General features: G+C 36.2%; 2 protein-coding genes across 7 annotated transcripts in view; one reads left to right on the top strand and one right to left on the bottom strand.

The window, feature by feature from the left end:
- TMPRSS15 (transmembrane serine protease 15) overlaps positions 1-11066 on the top strand; it is a 148886-nt gene extending 137820 nt beyond the window's left edge. For both annotated transcript variants that reach the window (XM_059063874.1, XM_059063873.2), the window contains 4 exons: positions 1415-1596; positions 2849-2944; positions 5886-6025; positions 10911-11066. In XM_059063874.1, the coding sequence (XP_058919857.1) occupies positions 1415-1596; positions 2849-2944; positions 5886-6025; positions 10911-11066 (574 nt within the window). The remainder of the gene's footprint in view (positions 1-1414; positions 1597-2848; positions 2945-5885; positions 6026-10910) is intronic.
- A 2510-nt stretch (positions 11067-13576) lies between these two features.
- CHODL (chondrolectin) overlaps positions 13577-19420 on the bottom strand; it is a 407133-nt gene continuing 401289 nt past the window's right edge. For 2 of the 5 annotated variants that reach the window (XM_067034948.1, XM_059064246.2), the window contains 2 exons: positions 17753-17855; positions 13577-14989 (listed from right to left, as the gene is read on the bottom strand). In XM_067034948.1, coding sequence (XP_066891049.1) covers positions 14905-14989; positions 17753-17855 — 188 coding nt within the window. In that variant the 3' untranslated portion in view covers positions 13577-14904. Of the gene's footprint in view, positions 14990-15579; positions 15684-17752; positions 17856-19420 lie in introns of all 5 variants that reach the window. The other 3 variants (XM_059064247.2, XM_067034947.1, XM_067034949.1) reach the window with 3 other exon arrangements.

Below are 19420 nucleotides of genomic sequence, written 5' to 3'. Positions count from 1 at the left end.
AGCCCAAGCCTCAGCTCCCAGCCCCTACCCATGCTAGCGGGTGAGCAGACAAGCGTCACAGGCTGGTGAGTGCTGGTCGGCACCGATCCTCTCTACCCTACCATTTTAAATTGTTAGCACCCAGTTTGTTCCAATTGTAAAATCCATAGAACTGTGTTAAAGGTGAAATGAGATGATGCAAAGTGTTTGGCACTACATTTGGCACAAAATAGCTTCTCCATAAATGGGAGTTGTTTTACTGCTATAAAGCACTTAGTAAGTTTCCTCAGATTTTAAGGCAGTGTGGTTATCAGCGGGTGCTTACTGGATGCTTGGGCATTCATTGGCTTTACTGAAGACTGCTACTTGATCAAACATAATCCTTTAGGAAATATAACAATGTAATGAATAGATAGATAAAAATATAAACAGATGGACTTGAAATAACTTCATGCTCTTTATATATTTATATATTTGTAGGTGGACTTGTATTTTAACATTTGAAATACCATGTTAAACTAGGCATTTGCAACTATTGAGAATTAAATCACGAGCTCTGCTGTAATTGCAGTTATTGAATTTTGACTTCATTGTGCATATGGCTCAGTTGGCTTAATTCCAGCTGTTCACTGGTAATTTCTTGGCATGAAGATGTTGCAGGCCAGTAGCACATTTAGGAGTCCCTGTACACTTTCAGATGCTAATATACTCTCCAATTTAATCTGCCTATAACACAAATGTTATCTTTTACCAGTATATTATCAATGGTCGACATTGTGTATGAAAACTTATTCAAGTTCATTATGTGTGGAAATTACTCAAGCTCATGTATTAGCTTCTAAACATCATAATAGGTTTTATTGCTTATGTGGACTCTGTGTGAATTCAGTGACCTCCTAAACAGGAGATGCTGCTGAACCTCCTTCCATTGTTACCATAGCTACTGTGGTTGCTGAGGGAAACCCTGGACAAAGATACAGTCTCCACAATGGAGTATGATCTAAAGCAGCCTTTCTCAAACCTGGCTATGCATTACCATCAACATGGAGATTTAACTGAAAAATGAACTTTTAAAATGCCCCTCTCCATCCCAGACTCATTAAACCAGAGATGGAGAAGGGAGCAGGTAACAGTGTTATTTAAAAGCATTCCAGGTGATTCTAATGGGAAACAGAAGTTGAGAACCACGATCTAGAACCAGAGATTAAGAGATGACTTAGAAGTTATAGAGATTAGCACAAATTAAGGCTTTCCTCTGTGATCTGATCAGAAAAAATTGAAATTAAGGAAATATTTTTAAAGAAGAATTCTTCCAAGAAATTCAAGAATATTTGAGGATGGGAACACATAATTCTGAAATACCTACTGTGAAGAGATCTAGAAAGTAACTGTGGTGGATGGAGAGTTTCTTATTCTTCTTTTTCATAAACTTTAGGAGAAATTTAGAGCCATCTAAGTGGAAAGCAGTCCTAGGCCTGCATATGACATCGAGTCTGACTTCTCCTCAAATAGAAACTCGGTTGATAGACCAAATTGTCATAAACCCACACTACAATAAACGGAGAAAGGACAGTGACATCGCCATGATGCATCTTGAATCGAAAGTGAATTACACAGGTAAGAGAAATCAGTTTTAGTCATCTGCCCAAATTAATTCAAAATTAGATTTGAAATATCAGTACCAGTGCATTAATAGTCCATAAAAGTTGGATAATTTGTTATAGAAATCACTATAATTTAAATGGAATTGGGGAATGTAGAGAAACACATTAAATTACCTTCATCACGGTGTTTAAATCCAACTTTCTAGAAAATTGAACAGTAAAATACAACTCTCAGAGCCCTCTATATCAGTTAACTCCAAGGAGCAGCCCAGAGATAATAGGTCATGCTCTATTGCGTGCCGTCTATGTTTCTCATGGGAAAGAAAGATAGGTCCATCTGCCGCAAAGGCCCGAGTAGGACAAAGTGAGAGACAAGCATATGTTCAAAGAGCAAAGTGAGTAAGGATGGTCAGTCGTAAAGGAGATTCAATAATATTAATAAAATGGCAGATGGAGGACTTCCTCCAAATACCTAGATAAGGTGCAAGAAATCACCTGAGGGAGTGAACTTTATCCTGAAGGGCTCTGCTCAGCTGCAACCTTTACTCTGAAGACTTTCCCAGTGCCCAGTCAGGAGAGAGTGTATCCCTGTGATCCTCTGGAACTCTGTCTCCGCATGCATGAGAGCACTTAACAAAGGCAGATGATTGCTGCAGTTCTTTGTATTAGCTCTATCCTTTTATTCACTTCCGTGTCTGCCTTGGGTTTTACAAGTCATGGATGTTGAATAACTGTTAGGAGGCTTGCATACTGTTGGAGAAAGGCTGAAAAAGTCAGCCACCAATGCTAATGCCTCCATAAGTACCCTATAAAACAATCGCCTGAAAGCTTTTTGAATGTGGAGATAATTGCAGAAAAATTTTTAAAACCTCAGAACATTTGCCCAAATTTCTCTTAACTGACCCTGAAAAAAACAGCCTTACCAAGATTTTCGTAGAACTGGAACCACATTCTATTAAGTACTGTGATTATTTAAAAATCAAATGTAAATGACTAATTCCAGAACTAGGATGTTGTGTACATAATAACAGAGTCATAGAGACAATGGAGAGGATCCCAAAAGGCCACCAGTGGTACCTAATCCACTGTCAAATAAGTGCTTCTCTGAAATGCTTCTTTCCCCTAAGATTGATGTCTAAAAAATGTCCAGGCAGGATAAAATGAAAATACAAGGGTTTTTTTTAGATGAAATGTTGAAAATGATTGATTTTTAAAACTTTTGGAAATGAATGTGTGTCTGTTCTTGTTTTCTTTCATGTTTACAGATTATATACAACCTATTTGTTTACCCGAAGAAAATCAAGTTTTTCCTCCTGGAAGAATTTGTTCTATTGCTGGCTGGGGAACACTTGTATATCAAGGTAAAATTATCAGACTGAATAGAAAACGCCTATTTGTAAAAAGCATGTTATTGCTCTATCCTGTGAATATTTTCAACATTTTAAAAAACTCTTATACTACAACAATTTTCTGCAATATCTCTTAAAAGCACTGTCTGGCTTATATTCATATGTTGCATATTTGTATAGTTAAATTTTTTTCCAAATTGCATGGAGCATAATATAAAACTATAATTCTTATTAGAGGGAAATTCAAGCATTCCCTAAACTCAATAACTAATTTTAGTATTATAAACTGTCTGATGAAAATATACACCTATTGAAATGAATATTACCAAAGGCTACAAAAATGTATTTTTATAAAGCATATGGATAAAGTGTCATCAAAAGCCCAATTATTAACTGTTACATTTTCCAAATCAATAAAACTATTTGTATTTATCATATAAATGTTTCACACTCACATTCCCTAAGATGAGCAGGGAATCAGTTTCAACATGCTAATTCCACCTACTGACAAGAAGGCTCAGATATGGCATGAATCTTACATTGAAGACTATAAATTAATAAACCATTGACTCACCAGCATTATTTAGTAGCATGTTTTTTTTAAAAAAAAAAAGAAAAAAAGCATTCTAGTACTTCAAACCCTCTAAACGTAACTGCCAGTTTCATTGGTTTCAAAATTCCTAATAGGAGTTACTCCATCTAGGCTAGAGTTTGACCATCACTAAGAGTTAAGCAAAAAGGAACAGCACTATTGTTGGGTGGAAAAACCTGGTCTCTAGAGTTACAACAGGTCATATCCACGATATTTAAAAATCTTAATTGCATTTAAGATGAAAAGGCACAAAATCTTGTGGAGCGGTGCATGTCCCAGAAGCAAAGGATTCACAGTTAAAATATCCTTCCTTCTTGTAAAAGAGAGCATAAAATCTAAGTTAAACCCTTGCCTGATGATTCTGACAAAGGTTCTCCACTGCAATTACGTTATGTTGTTGAAATGCTTCATTTCTGCTGCCCATAAAGTATGCTGAAGTCAAAGTCTGTATATTATTGTATTTCCTCCACTTGAAAAATGTCATGACTTATTACATTTGAAATCTAAAGAGTAAAAATGATTCTTAGATAGATATTTTCTCTATCAGACTTCAAGCTAAAAGACATTTATGACCATAATGTACTCTTCAAAAGCAAATTATCTACTAACAAAATTTAAGACTCTTATTCCATAGGAAATTATTATTTTTTTAAGAGTTGAGTAAACTTACTCACATTTGCCTATTGTTAGTAAAGATATGCATTTAATTGACTTAGGAAAAGTCTCTAGGAGTGGTATGGAGCCAAGAAAAAAAAATCTGCATCTGAGATCAATTTCATTTAGGAATAAACAGGTCACTTTTAAATACTTCCTGGGTGTGGCAATTTTAACAAATTTTATGAACTTTTTCTTAGGGTTTCCAACTACTTCTAAAACCCCAGTTTTTCCTTTTTGAGTATATTACACTAATTGTTTTTAAGATCATGAACATGTTGCTTACTAAGAGAGAAAGAAGTATTATTTGATTAAGGCAACTAGTAAACTTAAATAACTTTACTGACATTTTTATGTGGGTTTTTTGTTATGAATATGTATATTTTCAATTATCCTCATGGTAACTCAGGTTGACAAATATCAAATGTAAGAACACTGCTCGTATTTTTTTCTACCAGAAAGTTTTATCATATATCCAAACATTTTTTCTTCCTTGACAAGCAGCGAAATTTTCTTTGATTTTTATTATAAAACTAATTCTACCAGCCCATCCTCAATCTTCACAAAACAAATGACAGTGAGATGCTGAAAGTTCTCCCCCATCTTAACCTCTCTAAATCACTTTTTTAAATTAAAGTTCATTGTCAAACTTTAAAAGTCATCCAGCCTCTGAAGTCACTGGCACCAGCTGGTATCAGCTCCCAGCTTCATGCTCCCTGTCATACTGGTACTTTGAAATTGACCAGTGTTTACAACAGGCAAACTGGCAGACAATACACAGTGGGGCTTTGTTTTTTATTTCTTGAAAAATCAGTTATTAAACATTTACCAACACACCGCTGATTACGCATCCATTGCTTTGCACCTATGTGTGCGTGCACGTTTGTTTCTTGTCTTTTTAGCGTGGTGATGAAACTTAGCTAGAAATGAGGGCACATCCATTTTTGCAACAACACTGGCTGTCAAATGTACTAGCTGATTTTCAACTTTCTGCCTTTCTTGAGAGAGCAAATAGAATTGCTAATTATTCGAAAGTGCTTATCGTGTACCTTTTCTGGGCGCACTAGACACCTGCTTTTTTTCACATCCCTCTTGGGATTAGCATTTTGGTAAACAGAGATTCATGTTTCCAGTAGATGAGTCATTTTGTGAAAAGCATGGAAGTATACTCTGCTACTAAATGCCTCCTTTCTCTTCCCCTGCATGTGGATGACAAGCTGATTGCCCTGAGACCAGGGCACAGTTCCTCTGAGCTTCGTCTCCTGTTCAGTACGCACCTGTTTGCGCACGAAGGAGCTGAATGCCATTAAAAGGGAGCACCTCTTCAGGTGCCAAATGAAAAGCACTGCTGGATTTCTGAGACTTTGCTGATTTCCATGAATGAAACTTTTTGTGTCGGCGGGCTTTTTTACCCCCATAAGCAATGCTGTAACCATTTGAAATTACTGAAAATACCTAAAGACCGTCTAGTCCAATCCACCATCCCTGCTAGCCCTTGGGAACTAAAGAAGTGCTTTACTGTTACCCACTTGGCAAAATCTGCAGATGGGCTTTATTATGTGCTTTTAGCTTTTGGTTCCATTATGTATACACACAGTACTCGGTAATGAGAGTGAACTGTTGAAATAAAAAAGACTGATGGTGGCTCCGTCGATGATGCATGTTGATCACTTCTGACTGGCTGGCTGCATTATCCATTTTGAACAGGTCCTCCTGCAGACACACTGCAAGAAGCTGATGTTCCCCTTCTATCAAATGAGAAATGCCAACAAGAGATGCCGGAGTATAACATTACAGAAAATATGGTGTGTGCAGGCTACGAAGAAGGAGGTGTAGATTCCTGTCAGGTAAATATGTAAAACCGCTCACCCAATGTTTCCAGAAAGCATTGCTACATGATGAGTTCATCACTCAACAATGATTAGGGAGTGCAGAAATCATCAGGGTCTTAATTTCATTTCCTCATTTACAAAACTGTGACTTTTCACTTTTATTTGTGGCTTATTTGCATAGTACTCCTGGGTGGACCTGAGCATTAGAAACAGAACTAACTTTTATCAACAAAGGTTACAAATCAGATGTCTTTAGAGACTAGGCATAACATGTGGATGTGTCTGACTGCCAGGAAAAATACGCAGTAGTGGGCCTGGGGGTGACCTGGAGAGTATGTACCTTAGCTAGAATCATTTATTTTCAAATTTCAAATTCTTTAAAACCCTATTCAAACAAATCAAACAAAAACAGGTCTTTGGACCAAATTGGCCTGTACTCCTCTAATTCTCAACCCTGATTTAGAGTCTAGGCCAGGTGTCTAGTGACCCAGAATAATTTCTGGATGAAAACCAACCTGGAGAGCCTGCAATATGTTTGAAGTATCACTAGCTTTTTTTTTTTCTTTTTTTTTTTACAGAATAAAAAATGATTTATTTAAAAATACAAATACTTTGAGAATAACATTAAAATAAGTAAATAGAAGCACTAATAATTTGGCATCCAGTGTCCTAAAGAGGTTTTCAAATGGAACTTTTTAGAGAGGTGTGATTTTTTGCTCATTCTTTTTTTTGTTTCTTTTTTAAATTTAATTTTATTTATTTATTTTTGGCTGTGTTGGGTCTTCATTGCTGCCCACGGGCTTTCTCTAGCTGTGGTGAGCAGGGGCCGCTCCTCGTTGCAGTGCACAGGCTTCTCACTGCAGTGGCCTCTCTTGTTGCAGAGCACAGGCTCCAGGCACACAGGCCTCAGCAGTTGCAGTACACGGGCTCAGTAGCTGTGGCTCGTGGGCTCTAGAGCGCAGGCTCAGTAGTTGTGGCGCACGGGCCCAGCTGCGCCGCAGCATGTGGCATCCTCCCGGACCAGGGCTCGAATCCGTGTCCCCTGCCTTGGCAGGCGGACTCTCAACCACTGTGCCACCAGGGAAGCCCTTTGCTCATTCTTCTGACTTGTGTGACTTTCAAAGAAAACTCTTACCCACAAACTAACCCTCATGGAAGATAAAAATATCTTTTTTTTTTGCTTTTATTTTTATTTTTTTTGAATTTTTGAATTTTATTTATTTTTTTATACAGCAGGTTCTTATTAGTTATCTATTTTATACATATTAGTGTGTATATGTCAATCCCACTCTCCCAGTTCATCACACCACCACCACCCCTGCCACTTTGCCCCCTTGGTATCCATACGTTTGTTCTCTACATCTGTGTCTCTATTTCCACCTAGAAATAATGTAGCCATCTATCAGATCCATGAAATCTATACACATTCAACAAATAAAAAGTAAATTCTGCTATATTTTAGATTTATAATTAATTTTTAGGTGCAGTATGGACTAGCTATGAAAGCATGGATTCTGTGCTCAAACTACTTTTTTGACCTTTGCTTTAACACTTACCAGTGAGTCTGGGCAAGTCACTTAGGTATTATTGAGAGGTTTAAAAGAGATAACACATGTAAGGCATTAAGTACGTGCACAAAAATATTAATTTTTATTATGAGATTTTGTAAATAAATTTTGGAACATATTTTCTATATTTGAAAATTAATAAAATATTAATGCACTAACATCTACTGGATTAGATTAAACCTGATAGCAGTACTGAGCAAATGAATAATCTACAAATGCAGATGTAGCAATCTATACTCTGAGGAAATGGCTTCACTTTGTTAAAGTGTAAACAACTTGTTATCTATATGAACACATACTAACTAATACATGTCATAATAATTGGACTGAATACAAGACTTTCTTAACAGTTAAACAGGTGGATCCGAATATGTGTTCTCCAGTGAAGCCAATGTCTCATGTCATCTTAAATGTTCAGCTTAGTTTTACATTTATTCTGCTTTGATGACACTTACATATTCAAGACGAATAGGATGGCATTCTTGTTTACAATTTTTCTCTTATACTTTCTTTTTAAAATGAAAAGTGTACTAAAGGTAAGATATATTGCCACTTAGAGGGAGATTTATAGAATTATTGCTCAGCAGGGAAATCAGCTGCACAACTTCAATTAGAGTTAATGGGGGTTGTGTGGCAGACACCTCACGCACTAGGTAGAAAATATGACTGTTGATGTAATCGATGCTTGGGTTACATTAAGCCAGCAACTCATGCCAGATCTCTGAAATCTCATATTTGGCTCCAATTTCTAGAGAGTCTAAGTATGTTATTCATTAGCAAGTAAGAAAGCTCCCACACAAGGCAATACCTTGTGTAATATAATGTTATCATGATTGAGTAATCGATCGTCTAGAGAGTTACATGATTTTCTTTGTTCATCTTTAATATTGTGTTAAAAAGGAGGACTGATTACATAAGGATACATTATTTTTAATTATGCATATGTTACTATTGATATATCACTTGAATAAGTTCTTCGAAGCATTATTTTTTCCCTATAGTGGTGAAGAATTTGCCTTACTCTCATTCACATGTTCTTGAATATCTTCTGGCTTCCCAAAGGCTTGTGCTTGCTAGGCAGCTGTTTGGATTTTAAGGCACCATGAGTGGCTGTCGAAAGTCCTCTCTCTATAAAACTCAGTGAATGGGGCTTCCCTGGTGGCGCAGTGGTTGAGAATCCGCCTGCCGATGCAGGGGACACGGGTTCGTGCCCTGGTCCGGGAAGATCCCACAGGGCCCGTGAGCCATGGCCGCTGAGCCTGTGCGTCCGCAGCCTGTGCTCCGCAATGGGAGAGGCCACAACAGTGAGAGGCCCGCATACCGCAAAAAAAAAAAAAAAAAAAAAAAACTAAGTGAATGACACAAAGAGCAAACCCATTCTGCTGACTATTCTGAGACTTGTTCTATACACTACTGGTTTTCGAAGTGTGGCCTCCAATCCAGGAGATCAGCATCACCTGAAATCTTGTTAGAGGCTCAAATTCTTGGCCTTGCCAGAGAGTCACTGTATCAGAAACTCTAGAGGTGGAGGCCTAGCAATGTCTGTGGGAGCCAGCCCTCAGGTGATTCTGATGCAACCCAAGGTTTAAGAACCGCTACCCTAAATAAAACTGGTCTCCAACCCTTATACTCAGATGTTCGGTCAAATAAGTTAATGATTTTTGTTTTTCTTTATAAATATAGCATCTCCGTAGAAACAGAAATTTTAGGTTAATACTTTATGGTCTGGACATTCACTCTCATTTTTGAAGTACTTACACATCTCTGAGATAATGGAAGGAAATAACTTCATTGAACAAATCAGAAAACGAAGGCGAAGAGAAGTAACACAGTAGAACTGAAATGGTGTTATGTAGTTAGATGATGGGAAGTCATAGACCCAGACAGAACACTCAGCTGTTTGGCCTCAGGCCTGCTGGTGGATTCTTTGAATAACAGCCACTGAGCCAGTATGTGCTGGGTAACTTACAATCCTTGTTCAAGTAATCAACATCTGGATTCTACTGTCTTTTAAAAAATATGAAATTATTTTTGAAAATATGAAGCAAACCAAATGACTCCTTTTTAAAATACCCAAACATCTGAGGTTTATTTTTACTAACTTCTAAGTCACGTATCACTTTGAGTCAGTATTTATTCTTACCTTGAATTGACACTGTTCCGTAAATATTTCTGAACCGTATTATGAACTAAGGGCTTAGGATGCAGAAGTACAATCACAATCCCCGCCCTCAAACAGCTTGAACACATTTGTTACATCTAGAAAAGGAGTAACCCATGGTTGCCAATGAGATTTATGCTCCTCTCCCTCAGGAGAGAAAGGGTGACTTTCTAGACCACAGTTTTTCCCCTTAAATATAAGTCCCAAAGGTGATAAAGAATCAGGCAAAATGTCTCTCAGGATACTTTTTAACATAAGGTTAGCTGAAATATTCTATTGTACCAGTGATTTACCAAAGTACACAAGGCTTTAAGTTCCTTCATAAATATAAAAAAGAAAAGATTAATTTAAAAGGCTTTCACAATTAATGTGAGGAAATATTTGTCAGTTCTCTGTCATTAAAAAACACTACTATACATTTGCATTCTATTCATTTCCATTACACAGGAATAATCCTGTGGAAATAAAATCTATGTAATTAACTCAACTAGGAATTGCTATAATTAACATTTATGAAAATTAAAAGCATTTCATCAATTAAGATAGATGAAAATGTGTGCCTCTCACTAGAAATTGTATCATAAATGTACCTATTGCAGTTGAAATATTGTTTTTTTTTTCAAATCTGACTGTGCTTGTCTAATGCCAAAAAATTAATGCTGCCCAAGAAAACTAAAATCAACTTTATGTGTGAGTTATTGGTTATCCTAAAGCGTATAATGTGGAATATTGTCTTTCCACAAAGCCCATCATAATACTTAGGACATATCTCCTTTAATAAAAGGATTCGCTTTTAACATATATTTTGGTTGGATGCTCTCAGAGCTGTGCCTTAGAAAATTTCTTGGTACCCATTAAAATGCCATACTTAAAGCAAGGAAATGCTTGCTATAAGAGTGAATCATAAAAAATTACATATAAATTTTGTTTTAGTTGCCATAGTTTCTCTGTGTCCTTACTGAGCAGCGAAAGTTTCTAATTCTTGACCTAAAGTGATGGTGAGAATATTTACAGATGACTTGCAATGGCAATTAAACCATATTTTTGATCTTCAATTTTGAACTTATTTGCTCAAAAAAAAAAAAATATATATATATATATATATATATATATATATATATATATAAATTGATCATACCTCTACAATTTTCTTTTGCAATTTACTCTTTAGGGGGATTCAGGAGGACCACTCGTGTGCCAAGAAAACAACAGATGGTTCCTGGCTGGTGTGACGTCATTTGGATACCAGTGTGCACTGCCTAATCGCCCAGGGGTGTACTCCTGGGTCCCGAGGTTCACAGAATGGATACAAAGTTTTCTACATTAGAATGTTTCCTAAAGCAAAGGTGAAAATCAGGCAGTTTTCCCACTCCACTTCAAGAAGCATGGAAATTGAGAGTTTTGAAAAAATCATTTCTAAAAGCCTTGATTCTTTACCTAAGCCACCGAAATGCTGGGGGAGAAAATAAAAACTAATCTTTGCAATACAAAGTAACTTTAAAATAATAAATTTTGATTTTATTGTGAACAGTTATTCTTTCACAGATATTATTTCCTTTGTTCTTAATCATTATTTTTATCATATTCTCTTATTTAAAGGAATGTTATTTTAAAGCATATACTATTACACTTAAAGTTTAAGCAAAATTAGGAGAAGCAAATAAACTATTTGCACAAAGTATGTTATTGTGTAAAATAGACTGCTGTAAATTATCTAATTCCAGCTTAGATCACTATTATAAGAATCTCAATCATTCTCCTGCTTTTCTATCCAAATGCATTTCGAATCCAACTTGAGCACATCCTTAATATTTTCCCCATTTATCAAAAATACTTATTGTAAGCTCATGTCACAGACCTGAACTAAATCGACTGCACAATTCTCTCAAATAAGCTAATTAAACAGCAAAATAGCACAAGTCCATATATCGGCCTTGTATCAAAATTAAAGCTAAATTAACTAATATTGTCATACTTTCATTGGATCATTTTTTTACCTGGATTATTCATACGGTCCGTTTATTTCAAGCTAGTGTTTTTTAGGTTTCCAAAAATTATCAGACATATCAAAGAAATACAACTATTACAAATGTGGTTTTTCTCTGATAGATGAGTTACAGTGGATATTTCTAACATGTGCAAAACTTATTTAGACACAGCTGAATTGCCCACTGGAAGGCCAAAAATGTGAAATAAATGAATTTGCTCCACTGCTTTAATCTCTTGGATCATTTCCAGAGTAAGCACAAACTTCAATTTAGTTTACCACTAAAATCTACTGATTTATTCAGGAAGACAAAATTCATACAAATTAATACAAATGTACACACACACACACACACACACACACACACACACACACACACACACACACACATTCTTGCATGGGTCTATATGGTCCAAAGTAATAGAAGAGAGAGTAAGGTTTCAAGCAGTTGAAAGAAGGGATCAATCAGTTTATATTGGCCTTATGGAAGAAAGGAGACTTGGGCTACACCTGAGAGGAATAGTTGTTACTGATGTACTGAAGAGGCAGTGGGGACCACCGTGTAGGTGGGAGTGATCCTGAAATTTCAGGGAGAAGGGACAGTAGATAATCATGAGTTGTCCAAGCAAAAGACTCTCTCTCTGGGCAATGGTCAGAGAAAGGGAAAACAATACCATATAAAGAAGGTCACATGTATACACTGCTATATATAAAACAGATAACCAACAAAGACCTACTGTATAGCACAGGGAACTCTCCTCAATACTCTGTAATGATCTATATGGGAAAAGAATCTAAAAAAGAGTGGATATATGTATATGTATAACTGATTGACTTTGCTGTACACCTGCAACTAATGCAACATTGTACATCAACTATACTCCAGTAAAAATTAAAAAATTTAAAAAGGTGTATCCAGATGATTGAAGATTACAAATTCCTGGTAAACAATCACGGGATTTATTCTTCAGACAAAAACTGGGAGTCCCTGAACACACTATTCTTTTTTAAAACCTTTCCAATGACCTGTTCCTAATAGGAAGGATGGAGTGGTTAGGAAGGATGGAACAGCAAGGGTAGGGTCTGCTGTTTGATTTTATTTCCTGAATATTGTTCTGCAATTCACCTGCATTTCACAACACTTATTAGAAGTATGCTCTGAAAATACAAATACATCTATTCCTTTTTATTTTTCAAAGGTCAGCTTAAGGAACCCTTAGGACAGTCTCTCTACCATTTTCCAATAAGACAGAAGTTCATTATCCCAACTCTAGGAACTTATGCATTTAGTAATTGACACTGGAAGAGTAATCCAGCTCTGGATCAAGATAAAAGGCAAAACCAAGTCCCTTCCCCATTGCTTTGCCTCTCCTGCCCTGCAGCTGTTGCAGTTGTGGGTGGCACAGATGATGGGGAAAGCCTAGTCTCCCTCCATCAAGACCTGACTAAAGGAAGAAATGCATGGTGGGAGCTTGGAGGGAAGAGGTAGATCCTAGCAGCTGGTCTCCTATTCTGCCCAGAAAGATGGGTCGCCAAGAAAAGAAAAAGAAGTGCTAAATGTGGGCAGATCTAAGCTTAGAACGCAGCTGCCTATTTCCTCAGTCTCTGAGCAGCTGAAAAAGGACCAATGCCCACTAATTTCTATTTTGCCTCTTAATTTTGCCAACCAACTGGAGTTGTGAATTGCCTTAGTGAAAGCTCTTCATTATCTAACTGAAAAGATGAGGTTTAAAACAGTCTACAGCCATAACTTCCATTCTTACCACACTTAAACAGTCATTTGTTCCCCTAGATTATTGCAAACATATCTGTACTTTGTTCACTTAAGATATTGAGACAACACCAATGATCATTCTTCAGAAACAAGAACTTTTTATTTGGTTAAAAGGAGCACAGAGACATTTGAAGACCAGATAGTTACAACTCTCTCTTGAGAAGAAGTAACCACAAGCATTGAACAAACTAGAAGATAGGACGGAGGCACCCCAGTTTACTCTCTCAGCCAAACATGGACAACGAACACGTGATCACTGATGCCCTCCAACCCATTTTTATACTAATTCAGTTTCTTTCCTTGCGGAAATGTCAGTGTGCTGTGCTTAACTGCACACTGGTGGTGACCACTCAACTAGTCCCAACTGTAAAACCGCCTTATATGCTGATAGAGGCTAAACGGAGCTAGGAAAAACCTTAGGCAAACTCTGTAGGTATCGGCCTCCAGGGTCAATCCCAGACCCCAAACAACCACCTTTGCTTTGTTGGCAAGGTAGGGGCCAAATCGATTCCAGAACCCTCAGAGAGCTACTTGTGGTTACATAGGCAACACGTGAAGACATATGATTTATATCGTGTATGCCACTTTTGTTGCTTTAGATTGAGTATATTATTGTTTATACAGCTATTAACAAAGTTATTACAAAATCTGTTGAATTTTAAATGCAAAATAATTGTAAGGCACGTGTCTTGCACAACTGAAATTAGACAGTTCTTGCCTCCAAGTAAAATATTTGACTAGATTCATACCACAGTTAATGAAATAACTTCTTATTTCTGAAGAGATTTCCTAAACATACTCTGACCCAAAGCAGAGAAACTAAGATGAGCCATTTCTAGAAAAGAAACTTTTTCTATGGTAATATATTTATGTGTGTGTGAATTCAGTTGACAACAGTGATACATTACCTTAATCAAAACAGCATATACTGAAAAATGAAACACTGTAAAAATAAATACAAGAACAGTCCATTTTTATCTAACACTTATGTAAAGGAAAAATATTTTGCACACTGTAAATTTCAATGCAATTTACATTACATTAACTAGATTACAACTTATGAAGGTGAAAGAGACAAAAATAACTGCTTCCAATGCACATACTTCTCTGATGTGTTCATAGCAATTTAATCTGCATGGTCCATCCCATTTACTTGAAGTTTTGGTGCATTCTTTAGCAAAATAAGCATGTCTCACTCCATTATTAGCACAGCGTTATTTTATAAATGAAATAATAAACATATAAAAATTATTTTAACATTTGCCTCAAGGGGGAGCTTACAGTTCATCTTGTACATCCTTTGAGATTTCAAGCCATTCCAAGCTAATGTTCTGATGCCATTCCTTATACAGATCCAGAATTACAAAACTCTATTTTCCTTTCTGGAGCCAAGTCAATGAATTACTATACTTCCATGCCACTTTCTTTCCTGGTGCTTTTTGAAATCCACAGTGTGGACTGGTGTGGGCTAGTTTTTGTTCTTCCTTTACTGAAAAACAGAAGTAATAAGTTCAATGTTTGAGACCTCTTATCAAACTAGGCATGTCTTGGTCCAACTGGAAATATGTCAGACCCTTATTATGAAAGCGTCTTTCTTCTCTCACCAGCATACTTTTTCATTCCTACAAAAAATTCTAGATTATTCCAATATGTGAAAATGGTAATCAGTCTGTCTATCAGACATTGCAGAATTCCTTCAAAGAAAGAAATGAAGTCTTCCTAAACAAGCCTGAGTCATACAATTTTATAATATTACTTAACTGACTTCAATTTAACTGTGAATTTGGTACTAATAAATTACTGTATCTAAACGATATGTTTTAGAGATTTGCACCCAATTCAGTAAGATCAGTACATCTCTATCTATGAAGTCATCTAACATGAATGGAAAATAAGCCAAGCAAAGTCTATGAAAAACATGAAGGTTTCCTAAATGGTTAAAACAAAAGGGTGGTTAAGTTATTAATGTGGCTTTTGTGTAGCATTAGTATTTATTTTATTTAAGAGTTATTATGAGTTAAGGAAACAAGACTTCTTATTTTGAACATGACATGGAATGAAAGAAGCCATCATGTGTACCAGATTGGAATTTAAACTTTCTGCAAGGCATTCAGATGACAATGGAGTTGAGTCTTTGATGAAGTTTCTCCTTGCTTTCCTGGAAGAAAGGAAAAGGGGAGGATCTAAGAGAGAATGAATTCAGCGCTAACAGCTTAATTTCAGAGGTAGTCTATGCTGATTTATTTTCTCTCTGAGAATTTCAAACGAGTGAAAACTCCACAGGTCTTCAAAGTATAAAAACCTGGAAGACTTGAGAATGAGCAGAATCTCCACACAACACACTATTTGGAAGAAGGAAAACAAACTTCAGAGAAAACTCCAAAACCTGGTACTTTAGTCATGTTAATTTTAGAAATGAGAAGGTCTACATAATTTTTTTCAAATCCTTTTTTTCACACTGATTTGTTATTTACAGCTCTTCTGTAACAGTTTGGCTGGGTTATGGGGGAATTTATATCAAATCCTTGCTCTACTTCATTGTTTTTCATAATCATAAATTTTCTTTCCATCTATAGCCTTAGGAATTAAGGTTAGAGATTAGATATTTACTATTGTCTTTTTTTTTTTTTTCTGTGGTACGCGGGCCTCTCACTGCTGTGGCCTCTCCCATTGCGGAGCACTGGCTCCGGACGCGCAGGCTCAGCGGCCATGGCTTACGGGCCCAGCTGCTCCGCGGCACGTGGGATCTTCCCGGACCGGGGCACGAACCCGCGTCCCCTGCATCGGCAGGCGGACTCTCAACCACTGCGCCACCAGGGAAGCCCACTATTGTCTTTATTCTGCATAAAATATTGAAAAATAATTTTAAGTGTGTTTTATATAGATATATCTGTGTGTATGTGTGTGTGTGTGTGTGTGTGTGTGTATATATATATATATATATATATATATATATATATATATATGAAAGTCAAGAGGACAAACTATGTCACAATAGGTAGTATTAATTTGCCAGGCTTTATTTATCATTATTCAAAATGTCTTCTTTAAACAGCCAGTAAATCACAGGTTGGATTCTTTAAAAAATTTATGTGAACCATTTAGAGTTTATATCTATTTATTTAATTTTTTTTTTCTGGGGCTTTTTTACTTAGCAATTCTTTAGGGTTCATATCAGGAAAAGAAGATGAAGTAAAGTCAAAAGAGAAAAATGACTGATTTGCAAGTCCTTCCCTGAAGGAAGCATTCTCTTCATCAGTTGTTATTTAAAACATTTTGAGTGGGGCTCCCTGGTGGCACAGTGGTTGGGGGTCCACCTGCTATGCAGGGTATGCGGGTTCGTGCCCCGATCCGGGAAGATCCCATGCCGTCTGGAGCCGCGACGGGAGAGGCCATAGCAGTGACAGGCCCGCGTACCGCAAAAAAAAAAAAAAAAAAAAACCAAACAAAAAAAAACCACTTTGACAAAGATGTCTAATTTATTCTAGCAAGCACGCAGTAATTAAAATCCACATCTTTTCCTTTTTCCTTTGATACATATTTATATTTCATACATTAATGTTTTAGTTTTATTGACAAACAGACACATATGAAAAAATTTCACCTGTAACTCAAGGGTATGCGTAAACAGATATAAAAGAATACTCTCAAGAATCTTGCTGTTAAGACATATCACTTTATTTCAAGAGGCCTACTAAAAAGTAACCCATTTTTACCATTATACTATAGTTCCTATACTTAAAAGATCCTTTGGAAATAAAACAGAAGGCTGTGACTTGAAATTTTGAAAAGGTACTACAAAGTTCACTTACAAAAATCAAGTCTTTCATACAACTTGAGGTCAGGATTGAAAGGTTTAGCATTAATGCTTATATTTAATAAAAAGAGACAGTGTAATATAGTTGCATATGTTGTGAGCTTATAAGCATTCACATTTCAGGTCCATCACACACATTAGCTATGAGACCCAAGGGAAACTGTGTGACTCATCTAAGCCACCATCTTCTCAACTAAAAAATAGAAACAGAAGGATACCTACTTCATATGGCTTGTGAGGATTAAACAAGATAATTCATAATCTTATAATCAAGGTATATTTTATTAGATTATGTATACTGGATATGTACTGACAGACATGAAAATCAGAACTTTCTTAAGGCAACTTAAAAATATAATTTTATGCTAAACTTTTAGAGTCCTGAAAACCTATTTAAAGCTTTTCAAGTTGTCTCTGCATATATGAGTTATTTACCTTTTATGCAGCATCTGGAAACAGCAGGTTCCGAAAGCAACCAGTATCAGTAAAAGCAATGGGATCGTTGGTATAACAACATAGATTAGATTGGGAATTATTCCTACAAAAGTAAAACAGTCTTAACGTAAAGAGATAGTTGAGGCAGGATTCTGACATTAAAGTTGTATAAAAACTTTCCTAAAAGTTAAGGCAAAGTATAATTATTATCAATAAGATTCCAAGTAATGTTCTTCCCAGAATACAGAATAATCTAATGAAATAATATATTCATGTTTCATTAGAAATTAAAAACAAGATATACTGCATGGTTGCCATGCTCCACTTAGATGTCCCTATTTCCAAAACTATTATTAAATCTTCAATTAAGATAGGGACTGGTTTTCACAACATATTAATAATCTTAGTTATCTCGCTTCATTAATCCTTCTCGGTTATTACTTTGAGAAACAAGTACTGATTATTAAAGAATAATCATGATTAAACTAATTATTGATTTATTGGATATGTCATTATCCTAACTAATAAGCCCAGTGCCGTGATGATATGCATGACTCTGAGATTGAACCAAAATATGTAAATATTAAATGATGATAGAGTCATAACCTACAGATATAAGACTACAGAGGCATAAACACTTGATCTTCATTAACTTCTAAAATGAATCATCTTTTAATCCTGTCCTATCACATTTGATAATGTTAGGTATTCTTGGTAAAATAAAAAAGTGCCACACTGATGTCCCATACAGCTTAAAATGACCTTATTAAACAATTTTTCAATGTCATAGGAGGGTAAATATTCCTAATGTAATTATTTACTGATCTATTTAATTAGATTTACATGTTCTGAATGGTTTTAAAATCAGACACCTGAAAGTGAAAAGCGCTAAAGTTTAATATCATGTCCATACAAGAAAAGCAAATTGGAAAACTATGCAATGAGCTAGCAAATTGAAAGCCATCATCATAATTAATCTAAATAATTCTGGTCAAAGTGGACAGGACTTAGATCAAACTCTCCATTTAACTGCACATCATTTCCTTTGTTAAGAGAAGAAAAATTAACTGAGGTCCAGTGATGGGGTATTTTGGGGATAGTCTTCTATGTTTTCATCCACTCTTGAGGCTGTTAAGGTGACTGCAAGCATTTTAAGGATTCAAGACACATTTCCTTTCCTTTTCAAAAGACCATCATGATCCTTTACATATAAGAGTAAAGAAAAAAGAAAGTATTTCCTACTCTGTCATGGATTTTGCATCACCTGTGGAAAGATTTTGAGACTTTGGGTCTTTGACTCAATCTTTACAAAGTAACTAGTATAAATAAATATTCCTGTCCAGTTGGCATAGGGCCATGCTAAAACAAGCCCCTAAAGGATCCTAAGAGCAGTTTTTGACTAACATGAGATTGGCACTGGGATTGCATTTCGTGTCTTTTGCAGACAGTGGCGTGCTGGAGACACAGAGTTGAAAGCTCATTGGATGCCTACTACCCAACCTGCTCTTCAGTGATGTCACTTGGTAGCTTGAAACTGACCAGGGTGGGAGTATCCACACCACAGAAAACTCAAAGTCTACAAATAAGGCTTTTTTAAGCCCAGCCTACCCCCAGCCAATCCCTAACCATTTAACAGTACCCAGCTGTTTACAGGTCACTGAATGCAGC

This window comes from Kogia breviceps, chromosome 5, assembly GCF_026419965.1.
Source record: "Kogia breviceps isolate mKogBre1 chromosome 5, mKogBre1 haplotype 1, whole genome shotgun sequence".
NCBI classification, from domain to species: Eukaryota; Metazoa; Chordata; class Mammalia; order Artiodactyla; family Physeteridae; genus Kogia; species Kogia breviceps.
Note: the sequence above shows the minus strand (reverse complement) of the source record. Positions and strands in the feature narration are given on the sequence as shown.